A 13,692-nucleotide genomic window follows, 5' to 3' on the forward strand; every position below is an offset into this window, starting at 1 on the left:
ATATATACCTAAACAATTAAAAGAGTATTATGTGGATTTATGTATGCTTGAACAGTGTCTATGTGCGTTACATTGTATAAAGGCGTATAGTTGGTAAGTAAAATAGAAATGGTGAAAACTAATAAAATACCTAATAACATTAATTAATAAAAAAAACTGGATGTGGTTTATTCCAGTACGGTGTAATAACAGCTGGTTTATTATCGAAATCGAGAAGATCTTAATGTCAACTAGAATTTTTCAATTGGTATACTTCGCGTTCATGTAATAGTATGATTATGTCAGGATGATTTGATAGCGTATAATCGAACACCTTTTTTAAATTTACTTTTGAAATATCTATCAAATCATAAGGAACTGCCATTCGTTGTTCTGCAGTTGTCTCAAAAAGTTAACATTAACGTTAACTTTTTGCGTTAACGTTAACGCAAAAAGGTAACATTAAAAACATGGAGGGCTAGACCGGCTATGTATACTACCATGATTAAAATAAATTTTCCCACCGTCATTTGCTAAGTTAGGCGCTTGCAAAGTCGTCCGAATCAAAAGATGTCGTTTATCTATGCGGAAAGTTGGAATCTTTTTTTTTTTTGGAAAAAATGTAAAATGCCAAATATTAGATGTTTAAGATTTAACTCATTTCGGAAAACTTCCGGGCCTAGTTCCCTTTTTCATTCTCCTTTCATGACGAAAATTCATAAAATATGATAACAAAGGAAAAACAATTAACTAACCTTTAATAGCTAAATTTTCTCTAGAATGATTGCTCCCAAAAATGCAAAACTATTTTTTTATAGGGGGCGTTGCGCAACCTCTCATATTGATTCCATTAATGAGCGACCGTTTCAGATAGATTTACATCTCATAAAGCGAACATAAGAATCGTATTCAGTACGAAATAGTGCGTGCGCACTATATAAACGTATAGTTGGTCTGCAAAAGCATTACATTTAAAGAAGCGAACTGATTTTCTCTTACTCTCGTTTCAAATATTTTCTAACATTTTTTTTTGGCTACTGATTTTTCAAAATCTATGTACTTTCTTCTATACACTTCTTTGGGTTTAGGAGCTTTTAGTTTTGACGATCGATACACATTGTTTCGAAATCGCAATCAGCCCTGTTCTGCAAAGAAGCAACAATCAATGTTTATACTGTCTATATACTGCTCATAAAAATAATTTTGCGGGAAAATATGATTGATAATACGATTAATTGGTTTGATACGATTTTTAGGTTTATTTAATCGCTTATTGGGATAAAATTCTTAATCGTTTTATGGATAGTTCTAAAACAAGTAGATACGTGTAATTCTAATGTATATATATACAATAGAAGAAGAGGGATACTTTGTAATATCAGTAGATAGAATCTGAGAAAACGCTCCCGTTTATATAACGGAATGTATGGATGCACAGCGATGTAGCATGAATATTAATCAATTTTATTGCTTGTTGCCGAAATTTCGTAAATAGAATTATTAATACTCGATCAACTTTAGCGAATAATTTGAAACAGCAGTCGCCATTGATTATTCTTCAACACAATATGACATCTTTCCGACGGATTCTTAAGATCGTTGCGCTCTCTAGAATCAATAACAAGCATAGTGAACAGTAAAGCTTTGATATTTGGTTGTTCTCTCTTTGTAGAATCCATCTGCCTATCCCGACCACGCCCGAATCGCCCTCTGGTCTTTGTGGAATCTATCTGCTTATCCCGACCACGCCCGAATCGCTCTCTGGTCTTCTTTTTGTTTAGCTCAGCTCTTTCGAGTGATTATAGTACAACATCTATAGGTTATACTCATCTGATAATGATGCATCTTTTGGACAGAATTCAATTATTATTTGTCCAGATAAACGGAGTAGAATACCCAGTCCTCGAGAAATGACGGAACAAAACGACTGCGTTTTGTGAAATGTGTATCCTTCAAAGTTTTAAGGAAGTTTTCGTAGGTTTCTAACGCGTTACCGCAACCCTTGCCTGTCGCGTGGTTCTGAAATACGCCGCCAACTTTCAGCAGTTTTAGGCTATCGTTGACCACCTTCGACAGGAACTGCCACTGTTCATGTTGTTGTTCATTACCGTTTTCACCAGTGACAATTGGCACATCGGTGAGATCGCCGAAAATCGCATCAAATTTACGGCCTTCGTTCGCGTATTTATCCATGTATTTAAGGCAGTCGCCTACAATTACTTGATAGTTATCACCCTCATACGAATCGAGCGCATCACCACAAGCACCTCGAAGAAATTTGCGGCAAGATTTCATCACAACGTCGTCGATATCAATCATTGTAACAAACTTCGGTTTCTCCTTGAGTAGTTCGTGCAGCAGTCCTCCGTCTCCGCCGCCAAGGATAAGGATTTCTTTATCTGTGTAGCTGTAATCGCCGAAGTTCATGATGCCATGCGTGTACGGCAAATCACACTCGCCAAGATTTTGCAAATCGTCAAGAAAAAGCACAGCGCCCATTGTCGGTGACTTGAGAATCTTCACTTCTTGAAAGTCGCTCTTCTTCTCAAATAAAATCTCTTCGAAATCGTATTCGAACAGTCGTTCATTAGCCGACGTGTAATAGTTGGCGACAGGCGGGCCCCTCTTCAGATGAGGCACCCTTACGACGCGTACCTCGAGTTCGCGCATTAGCTGTTTCCGCAGCGACTCGATGTCTTCATTGGTCATTGCTTGATCCTCACTAGACTCTTCGATCGTTAGGGTGGCCAACTTCTTCGAGGGGTAGATGCGAAGCGTGCCACTAGCGTAGCTTTTGCTAACATAAATATACAACTGCGAATCAGTTAACTGTAGTACTTCAAATTTACGCTGCAAGCCTAATGGAGCGACCTGTTCGTCGATCACACGAAGGGTATCAGCGACGCTCTGAGCGTCGGACCTAGCGAGACTGACATCGACCAGAATGGTTCTGGCTACGCTGTTCATATTGATGTCCGATGCCGACGACATGTTAGCGCTCGACGGAAAGGCGGAGTAGCTAAACCAATAAAATCAAACAAAGCAGGCAGCACTCAATTAAACTGAAGGAAGATATGGAAGCGCTGCGCTCGCGCACAGACACCAGGGAAAACAAGCAATGCGTAATATCTATACCACGATTTGCTGATTACTGATATTGATACAGACACGCGACACCGAGCAATAGAGAGCCGCAAACAAACCGAGAGAGAAGGCCAACGACGGCAAGGGGATGAGAGGGCATAACCATATGGGAAAGGGTACGGCGCCCTGCGTTCTATTTGAACACACAGTCATTTGCAGGCGTCATTAAGCGACGGCGCCTTGATCGCGCGGACGAGCAAGCGGAACTACTCGTCAGCAGAAAGCAGTTTAGGTCGGTTGTTCCTTTTCCACCTGAAAACAACGATGGCGGTAGCAGTAGGATCTGTTGAAGTCAGGTTTAGTGTCAAGGACTTTGTGGTCTGTGCGGTTGAGAAGTTTGTCTGTCAGCTGCATCAGCTACCTTCAAACGAGCGATTGCGTCCCGTCACTCTCACGACGATAACAGTAACACGTTACAACACAAGGACGCGCAGACCGAAATTATTTTGGCGTTGACAAGAGCTATACTACGATCAATCCATTTCATTAGCAGAATGACGCCAGCGGCACAATCGGTAGCGAAAGGAGGTCAGATAAGCGTCGATGTGAAAAGACCTGTAAACAGCCGATTATTGCTCCCGTACAATTGTGTCGTAGTCAGGGTGTAGTAGCAGCAGTCGTGGTCGTTAGTGCCTAGTGTCTCTAGTCAATCAATCAGCGTGAGGCTAATAGATGTGATTGGTCTATGCTTAAATGTGAACAGAGCGTTGGTCATTTGTAATAAAACAGGTCCTGCCTCTCTCGATATAAGAAGAGGTGGTCATAGCAATCTGATTTGAGATTGCGTGCGTCGCTACACCAGGCGGCGCAGCGCGGCGCCTCAGCCTGCAGGAACTAAAATCGGGTGTTTTTATTTCTTTGTACCTAAAAGAAGCCGTAGTTCAATTCACTCGTAACTGAATGAGCCGATAGCGCAACAGTTTTTGTTGCCTTATTGGTGAAAAAGGAACAACCGACCTAATCTGCATTCTGCTGGCGAGTAGTTTCGCTTGCTCGTCCGTGCGATCAAGGCGCCGTGGTTTAATGACGCCTGCAAATTGCTGCGTGTTCAAATAGAGTATAGGGCACCGTACTCTTTCCCATATGGTGGTGCTCTCTCAGCCCCTCGCTGTCTCTCTCGGTTTGTCTGCGACTCTCTATTGGTCGGTGTCGCGTGTCTGTGTTGAGGCCTCGTTCAGCAGCCCGCCAACCTAACACAGTAGGAGTCCCATTGGCGCGGTGGGAGTGAAAACAAGCATTGAGGAAGCGATTATCTCTGCTTGTAACGATCATATGGCTACGAACGGGCGTGAGCGTTACGGCAGAACAGACAGGGTGTAGGAAAAGTCTTTTAACACCAGCGGCAGCGAAAATGGTCCTCACAAGGCTTTTGGCTTGTGTTTGTCGTAAATCAGACATGTACTAGATAGTGACCGAGTTTCGTAGTGTTTCACTGGCCCTTAGCTGGTGTGTCGCACAAAAATAAGGCGCTCACAATCGAATGTAGATTAGAGAATAACTTCACAATATTCTGCTGCAACACAAGAGTTCATCTATATAGCTGATTATTGCTAACGCTATTGCTGTTGCATAAAGTGGTGGGATTTAGACCCTAGGTAGCATTTTTTCCATAGGTACAGTATTTACGCGTTAAGAACTAGTTTTCAGAAGAAGAGTATTCAAGTTGGTTGCGACAAAATGAGCTTTCAAGGGTCTGTACGAATCACTTGTTGGAGAGTTGGTTCAAGAAAGAGAGAACGAGGTTTACCAAGTATACCTTATTAAACTGTTTAGTTATTTGATATATTCATTTCATTTTATATATATATATATATATATATATACGATAACCGGACCTGAACTAGGTTGAGAAGTATGTAAGCTAGTAATTCGAAACAAACGCGAATACAAATCTTTATTTTTATGTGTTCTATGTGGATAGGTTAGTCAGCAAAGCTTTTGTGATAGCTTAGTAGATAACCTATTTGCCTGATGATCTTAAAAATACGTTGTGGTCCTAGACACGAAAAGGCCTCGTTTCATGCTGAGCGCTCGCCATCTGATGGAATGCCTAATGGCTATATCGGACGTAAAAGGACAAAACAGAGAAGGTAGTCATGGAAGTCAAGCGTGTGAATTATCAATTAGACCTGTATTAGAGCAGTTATTAATCTATGTATAATGAGTAGATCTTTATGCACATACAGTTGTTATATTTGTCGAAGGCTATGATCAAATAGCTATGTTCTATTAACTTACGAGTAACGTTTAAAAGAAGACAGTTTAAACGATGCCTTTGGATTGCTATTGTAGCGTAGATTTTATACTATATAATAGTATAGAAGCAGCACAGCCCGGCAGATGGGTACCATTTCAGCGATATAAGGAAATTTAATCGAAGATAACCAATTTAAGAAGTACCTGGCACATTGAAAGGTTTCATGTTGATGAGATCGTCTATTAGATGATAAATTGCGGTTTTTCTTCGGAGGGCTGTTTTGTTCTCCAATATAGGACTCGGTTTGGATCAAGTCTATAAGTTAACGTAACATTCATGGCTTGTCGTTTCTATGATGATAGAAAAATTATGCTTATTTTAAAGCAACAGTAGAAGTAGGTAAACACGAGAAGATGTGGACAATTTTCTACCAACAATAATCGTACAAAAATTCGCTCAGTTTGGTTACAACGTAATGATACGTCTTCTCATCTTACGATACGGAGTTTTATGTACTATCAAACAAGCGTGTTGTATCGGTTGATATTTACTACATCTCGGAAAAGCGTAACCTCGCAATTGCGGTAACATTCAAGCGTTCTTCTTTACACAAAATTAAAAATGTAATTGCTAGACTACACCATTGTCCTGCCAAAAAAGAAGTCCCAACACTTCATAGAAAATACTGCTGTTAACGTTCCTTCAGTAACCAATAAACATATATATATATGTTTATTGGTTATATATATATATATAAGTAAATATTATTACTTATATATATATATAAGTAAAATACCATGTATCCGTAACTGCAAAGACATCGATGAAAATTCATGGATAAGTAAAAAGCGTTTTATTTAATATAATATTGTCCGTTGTTTGTTTTTCGCTCGTACTCATCATAACCTTAATTTATCCGAAATCTACGAAATATGTAGATCCAATCAATGTATTCCCTTGGTGTTCTTGTTAGCTAAATTGTTTTACTGTATTGGCCCATTCGGTCGTTATTATTACCTATAGTTAACGCCGGTGTCCAGGGCCCTCAGGCCTCATCTCAGCCCGCTGGGGAAATACGTTTAAACCAAATAACATGAATTTCACATGGGATTATTTTTTTGCTCGGAATTTTTTCCCAGATTTCCCTTAATTTGTTCTTGGTTCTATCGCTTCCATTAACGTGTTATTCTTTGTTAGCGTCCGTTGGTTGCTTTGTTAAACATAGTTATATAATGTGTTCAAGCACTACGCTGAATGCTGAACGAATGACCCTGATCAGCACGACAAAGACAACGACTTAAAGCTTGATTTTTTATAGGAGTAAACCTTGTTACTACCGTTACATAGTTACCATTCTGTGTTGTTGCTTTCGTTGCGGCTGTTGTGTATAATTAGAGTTTGTCACTTTTCTTTTGTTGTTGTTGTTGGTGTTGTTCAAATAATCACCATTTTTCTGCCGCTTCATATATTAGCACTTCGCTAATAGCATGCGTTGCTGGACGTTTAGTTTTTGCTCATCGAGACGTTCCTATCAGAGGACAACCTTAAATACCTTTATTATCTACTGGATAGACAGCCAATAGGTTTTGTTGCTTTTTCTTAGGGACCTTCTTCCTGTTCTAGTGTATTTCATCATTTTTAGTAAATCACACACGCACATATATATATATATATATGCTTTTATGTATAATATTCTATTTGTAATGTAGTTTGACAATTATTTTCTTGTTTTATTACTTGGCGGCCTCGTCCCATAGCGTTTTGTCATTATATTTCCTTTGATAATATTCCTAAATCGATGTTTTTTTCATTATCTGTTTATTGTCGCCGTGACTTCTGTACTTTGCTGCGCCAACATTCGGTTGTTCAATTAATTTATTTGCTTTCACTGACATTTGCTGCTTGCTTTCTGCCCGTTCCCTTATAATATTCTCGATATTATTCACGTATTTCTTCTGTACCTACTCTCGTTTTCTATGTATGTATATATATTTATATATAAATACGACAGAGACAGAGGGTACAGCCAAGATACTTGTCATTTTACCTAAAAGTAGGACAAATGCCAAGAAAAGGTCAAGCGGGTCTAATAAAGAAGGACAATGCTTAAAGTTATAAAAAGCGTTTTCTGCCAAAGAATTCGCATCCTTATCTTCACATGGGTTTTACATGACCTCTCTAGCATGAGTTGTTTGTTCTCCACTGGTCATAACCAGGAAATTATTCACCTTGAAAAAACATAATGTTGTCCTTGGGATGGTACTTGGGTGTCTCTTCAATGCAGAATCACGAGACACAAATACGATGGTTATATGATAAAATCAACTGAATGCAATGGTGCATTGCGGTAGTTCAATTTATGCGAAACTTGCGCGCAGATTTTTTGCTCCGAGTGTTTGGGTGGGACAACGACGGCGACGCCGGCCCCAGTTATTGCTGACTATTGCGCTAACGTTATCGACGGTAAATTGCATCTATAAATATTTTCGGCAATGTCAGACATGCCTAAATATGAACATGCTGGCTCTTTGCACACGCTGAAAAGAGCCAAGATGCCTGCGTATAGACAGATGAAACCGCTTTTGCCAGCCGGAAATTGCTTATGTCAACAGTCTGATTATTAGACTCGATAGATGTCCGGTGCAAATTATTAAAATACATTGACGCTGGAATCAGGTTGCGCACGCTATTCATTACTTAGAAAATCTCTAGTGTCACACCAGTTACGACAGGTATTTTTTAACGTTTTCGTTACAACTGCAATTCCTAGATAATGCATAAATAAATATCCGCTTGGTGCTGGCAAGCGTTTGGTTGTCTCGGCAGTCACAAATTCGTCGTTGTTCTTTTGCACAAACAACAAACATGAGAAAAACACATCACAGAATTGATACAAGGCTTTCCCTCTTCGGGTATGATTGGCTTTTCCCCTTATTTGTCTCCGTTTTCCTAAAAAATCCCTCCTTACGCCCCTTTTAAGTGCACACCTTCTGCCGTCCGACAGCCAACGCCCCTTTGAACACACTGTCCCAATATAATTACTGTTGTAGATATAGTCACTGTCGTTAGTATATCATTAATATTCTTCTAATATTACTAATGTTAGTAATATTGATATTATATGATCAATGTTCATGTTATTAGCGATCATCAGTAGAATCAGCAGAATGTTATATAAACAAACAGACGCCTCGTACTTATTATATTACTTTTGTTGTTCTAATAATTATAACATTTCAGCCATTTTTTGTGTGTACGTTAAAATGCTAACCGCTTATCTTCTGTATAATATCTAAAGAAGCAATTTTTGACAAGCAAATTATACTACTATCATTAGAAATATCAAAATAATCATAACTAACATTGCTATGATTATATTATTACTTAGAAGAAGAGTGACCATCATCATCATTTCAAGCCGATGACAACACACAAGTTCGCCAGCGGCGTAAGAACCCCCTATACAGCTGTATTGTTTACTAAGTTGCTCTAGTCGTTGTCATGTCAAACACCCCAGAAGTTCTGCTATTACTTCGTTTATTGCTACAACAAAATGACAAGTCCAAGTAGCAGTAGAGAAAATATGGGATCTATTATGCATATAGAAATTGTTGATTATACATCAAGTGGGATCTTAAATCGATGGAGAAATTATATCGTTTGACTGAAACGTACTGGGTGAGTCATGCTTTACGATCGGTTTTGTATAGGTCCGCTATATTTTGTGATCGACATCGCAAGCGAATAGTTACTGGCATACAGCTACTGACGGAGGCTGTTTTCGTTTTTAACACACTGTACTGTGTTTCTTTATCTGGAAACAGATCTTTTCATCAGTTTGTGTCACGCTTTTGAATCACTACGAGCGGATCATTGGATTTTTTTTTTATATGTTCGCGCATGATTATAGTGGATTATGAGAAACGCCTTCCGCGTCTCCGAATATACACGCATGCGAGCCAGATCTCTTGCTTGTAGTCTCTATCGAATGTATTGTAAATAGCGTACGAGAACCCATGTGCACACGGAATAACCCTACATCGATGGTAGCAAACGAAGTTGCTAAGAGAGTAGCTGAAGCGTTGCGATATTTATTGGTATAGACTCACCTGTTAGAATGTGGGGCATGCTACACGGCGTTTTCTTACAAATGGAAAAACGTTTCATCAATAGATAGCACTTAGGAACATCTGGCTGCATACGATAGGTGCGTGATATTAGATAGTTTTTTTTTTAAATCACTTGTTAATGCTGACTTTTAAGACATAATTTTCATAACACATTTTTGGGATATGAAGAGGTAGGCAAGCCACATATTCATTCGACAACGGTTCACGCTGCGAATCCAATAAGTCATCCAGAGTTTGTTTACGTTGGTTTTAATTTACTCGATAGTGGTCTAGTTTTTTTCTTTTTTTTTTTATTAGGGTGGATTAATTTCGAACACTAAGTTGGTAACACTCTCGCTAGATCAATGTTTTCATCGACTCTTTACTGGCGAAACCAAAAGGAAACATATAGTCACAACGAAGATGTTACAGCTGTAATCGGAGCATGTATTGGGTGTATTATGTTACGTCTATGCTACTTCTATCTGTCAGGTTCGTTACTGTCACGTCGACGCAAGCAAGAGACGGAGGACGAAGGCTGAATGTGAGGCACGATGCCTAATAGTGCGTAGGTCTTTTAAGGGCCATTGAAATCTTCTCTTCTTCTTGCATCTGCTGCCTCATCGCTCTGCAAAAAAAAAACACTCATCTTATTAATACATGTTTGCCCTCACGGTAACTAAATACACGGGGCGGACATAAGTCGTATCTTTAAATGGCGGAAAATGCGACAGTTTGATAATGAGGCTTGCGGACCGAGGATAATCGCCTAAAATCCTGTGTAATCCAGAATAAGGTCAGATTTTTATCGTCGATATGCTGATAGCTTTCTAAAACCAGTCAGTCGAGTCCCATAGAATAATGCTTACCGACATCGTGCCTCCATTCGTTCAATGTACTGTTTGTTCTCCTCTATGAGGTCAGTCATACGACCGACGTATTCGACCATGTCATAGTCGACACGCTTTGTAACGTCCATGATTTGGCGGAGCTGGACCGTGAACTTGGGGTAGACCTCGATCATCTCCCTGTGGGCCTCCAACAAATCCTCCTCCAGCTCCTGGAGGTGGCTAACAGCTTGTGTCAGTTCTAACATTTCCGATGATATTTGGTCACCCTATTGTGACCGAGTGGTTCGTAACAGAAAACAAACAAGCAGAAATATCTTTTAGTATACTATGCAGTGCCATTACGTACTATAACGTAATCGTCAACCCCAGCACATTAATACGCACGGAGTATCATAATTTTCTTAAGTTTTGTTGCCGACACACTTATGACAGAATACGACAATTCGAAACTGTAAACCTCCATAGTATTACTACGTCTAATACCATACACATTGGCAATTTATCTACTTTATTTAGCAGCTTACATCGTAGAGTGCATCGTCATCATCAACGTCGACAATATTCTCCAGCTCTCGATCTTCACGCTCCTGCCGTTCGAGAGGGTTTTCAGCACCAAGCTCTTTCACACGGTCGGCATAGCGAAGTGTGTTAAGCGAGTTCTCGCATGACGCCATTCCTGGGGAAATCATGGCAATCATGCAGGTTCGCGTATTCTCGCCGATGAATGAATCCTTGAGAATGTGGGTTAGCTTTGATGAACGAAACGGCGTATGGGAGGCGTTCTTGCGACCCAATGCTCGAATGCATTCCTTTAATGCTAGAAGCGATTTGTTAATTTCGGCACCCTCCATTCGCGTGCGCTGATCCGCTGAGGCTGTGTCAGCACCGCGTTCGTTGCCTGCCAGGTCGATCAGAGAGAACTTCCCGTGTAACCGAGTGCTGCGAATAAAATACAAAGATTAGTGTAAAATTTATCGCTCTGATTACAGAAATGTCCGTTTAAACGAATCACTTGTGACTATTAGCTTAAACGTCAGTCAACCAATACGATAGAGAAGCAATATACTACTTACGCCTTTCTGAGCGAGATTTGGAAGACGGCATGTGAACGCGATGAGTTTGCATTAACTTGCGTTTGTCCGCTTGTACGGTCTGATGAACCCTTTTGTATAAGTTCGAGTACTTCGTCGACAGAGTGTACTGGGATCTCGGTGAGTCCACATACTTGAACCTGACCCTTGGCATCCTCCAGCACACGAAGCATATCTTTGCCATTTAACAGATCGAACACTTTGCCTGCATATATCTCGAAGTAAGATGCTGTTACAACAAGATTCTGTGATGCATATTTAGGCTGTCGAAGAATCGTGAAGATATCCCGTGTAGCCATGTAGTAAATACCCTGCGAATCGAAAAGAGACAACGGAGAACGATCCGAATAAAGTAAAGATTACACTTATTCTGTGATAGTTCTAATTAGTCTTCAGTGACTGACATGTCCTATACAATTCTAGAAAAAACCGAACTATATATCTTAAATAGTAGCGGTGATTCCTCGCGTACCTTCGAACAATCTTGGCCTTTTCCACTGAAGTTCCCACCCATTGTATGTGTCTTTCCGGAACCAGTCTGGCCGTAGGCAAAGCAGGTAGCCATTCCACCGTCAAACACCGTCTTTACGAGAGGTTTAGCCGTAAAACGATAGACTAGTTCGTTGTCAACGCCCTCGTCAAAGGCGTAGTCGAACCGAAAGTTCGAGTGATCAAGATAGCGTGTTAAGTCGAGCTTGGTTTTTGGTTCATGAACTAAAATTGTGTCTCGGTTGGGGATCGTAACTACATCAACTTCACCTCGAGCAGATTCCCTCTTGTTCAGGGGTCGTTTACGGACGGCGACACAAATTTTGTGGTCTAGGACAGGCTCGTTAATATTCAACCCAGAAATATTTAGTTGCTGGCGATACTCCCTGTGAACAAACCGGATAGATATAGAGAAGAAACACATACACAAGTAAGCTACCTGTGCCTCACACTAAAAGTCTCTAGACTAAAAAAAATCACACACACAACCTTATGTCACGTAAATGCGAGGAGTATACTCAAATTCAGAAGTCAAGGCTCATTTGGTGAGGAAGTCTGTACTCACTTGATCATATTTCCGAATTCCCAGTTTTTGTTGTTTGAGGAATTCTTGGTCATCTCCTGTTTATGGGCCATAGCTTCAGCTTGCTTCGCTCGACGTTCCTCACGATTTTTCTTAATTTCGTCCACCTATAAAGTAAAATAGGTAAATATGATAACGATAGTTTGTATGATATCTTAGGTTAGGCATATCAGAGCTTCATATGGGTAGTGACTGAGCTATATTTTTTTAGTAAATAAGCTCGGATTCGACAGGCAACTTTTTCTGAGCAACGGAGAGCAAACCCTTCTTAACCGTTAGGGCTGTTAATCCTAATTAGACACGCAGCAAACATTTAAATCAAAGCTAACTTCATTAGAGGGAACTTTAGAAGAGGGTATGTCATGCATCTTATTCACACATAAATACCTACCTTGCTCATTGCTACGCTTTTGCGAACGACTGGGTTTTTATCTTGTCCGTTGTCGGTAGCCCCACTCCGAGGTGCCTCAGATTCTTGCGGTGTTACAGGAGTTACTGGGGTTACCGGCGTTGTAGTCTGTTGTTGTGTGGCGGTCTGTTGCTGTTCTTTACTATTTTCTTTTTCGACTTTCGACGTTTTATTAATAACCGCATAATTGGAGTTGTTGTTGTCGGCCGTGACGGCTGTCATCGAAGCCCGAAGTTTAACTGCGATCATAATTTGAAGATACAAAATACAATGCGAAAATCATCGGGATAATCATTCATCTTAATGCCTCGTTAGAAGAGATTCAAAGACCATTAACACACATAACACTTATGTATATATGAAAGATAGTCACAATCAATTAACAACACGGCTCATTGCAAGTGGATGGCCTATATCCGGCACATGATTTCGTATAACAGATTATGTTGACTGACCTGTAAAGACATTACCATTAGACCGTACCGACATAATGCAAAAACACTGGGTAAAGGCAACCAGGTATACTAGAAAAACAAATATTTGAAGAGTGGGCAGGCAAGTGCAAAATTTCAATCAATTATTACGAATATGGTACAAATTCTATGTATATATATTTTACATCATCTCTGTTGTGATGACACGTTGCACAATTCAATTGTACTATTTATTTTATATAGCGTAAAACCATATGAACAGATACCGAGGACCAAACATTTGTGTTCGATCGATCGATGTAATCAGTGAGCAACAGCAAATAGACGACAGAGCACTATACAAACTAATTTAGGGGAATTTTAATTAGCAAAAACTAGTTATAGTAAAAACTTATTATAATATATA

The 13,692-nt window shown here is 39.8% G+C and overlaps 2 protein-coding genes and 1 long non-coding RNA gene across 11 annotated transcripts in view; 1 reads left to right on the plus strand and 2 right to left on the minus strand.

Moving 5' to 3' along the window:
• Positions 1 to 163: 163 nt before the first annotated feature.
• On the minus strand, positions 164 to 4,088 carry Sms (spermine synthase). The gene has a single exon (XM_022805665.2). It carries the CDS (start codon positions 2,968 to 2,970, stop codon positions 1,846 to 1,848), a length of 1,125 nt encoding a protein of 374 aa, XP_022661400.1. The 5' UTR covers positions 2,971 to 4,088; the 3' UTR covers positions 164 to 1,845.
• Positions 4,089 to 6,150: 2,062 nt separating this feature from the next.
• The window catches only part of LOC111250417 (kinesin-like protein KIF2A), a 48,967-nt gene continuing 41,425 nt past the window's right edge, over positions 6,151 to 13,692 (minus strand). For all 8 annotated transcript variants that reach the window (XM_086987640.1, XM_086987637.1, XM_086987636.1 and 5 more), the window contains 7 exons: positions 12,835 to 13,091; positions 12,426 to 12,550; positions 11,844 to 12,246; positions 11,354 to 11,682; positions 10,805 to 11,219; positions 10,299 to 10,546; positions 6,151 to 10,057 (listed from right to left, as the gene is read on the minus strand). In XM_086987640.1, the coding sequence (XP_086843766.1) occupies positions 9,988 to 10,057; positions 10,299 to 10,546; positions 10,805 to 11,219; positions 11,354 to 11,682; positions 11,844 to 12,246; positions 12,426 to 12,550; positions 12,835 to 13,091 (1,847 nt within the window). In that variant the 3' untranslated portion in view covers positions 6,151 to 9,987. The remainder of the gene's footprint in view (positions 10,058 to 10,298; positions 10,547 to 10,804; positions 11,220 to 11,353; positions 11,683 to 11,843; positions 12,247 to 12,425; positions 12,551 to 12,834; positions 13,092 to 13,692) is intronic.
• LOC111250425 (uncharacterized) overlaps positions 8,859 to 13,692 on the plus strand; it is a 14,049-nt gene continuing 9,215 nt past the window's right edge. For both annotated transcript variants that reach the window (XR_002673362.2, XR_015326814.1), the window contains exon 1: positions 8,859 to 8,998. This is a non-coding gene — a long non-coding RNA (uncharacterized LOC111250425). The remainder of the gene's footprint in view (positions 8,999 to 13,692) is intronic.

Source organism: Varroa destructor, unplaced genomic scaffold (genome assembly GCF_002443255.2).
Source record: "Varroa destructor unplaced genomic scaffold, Vdes_3.0 BEIS01000004.1, whole genome shotgun sequence".
NCBI classification, from domain to species: Eukaryota; Metazoa; Arthropoda; class Arachnida; order Mesostigmata; family Varroidae; genus Varroa; species Varroa destructor.

Bases quoted from the DNA above. Each gene is read 5' to 3' on its own strand.
- Sms (XM_022805665.2), bottom strand. From the start codon at position 2,970: ATGTCGTCGGCATCGGACATCAATATGAACAGCGTAGCCAGAACCATT.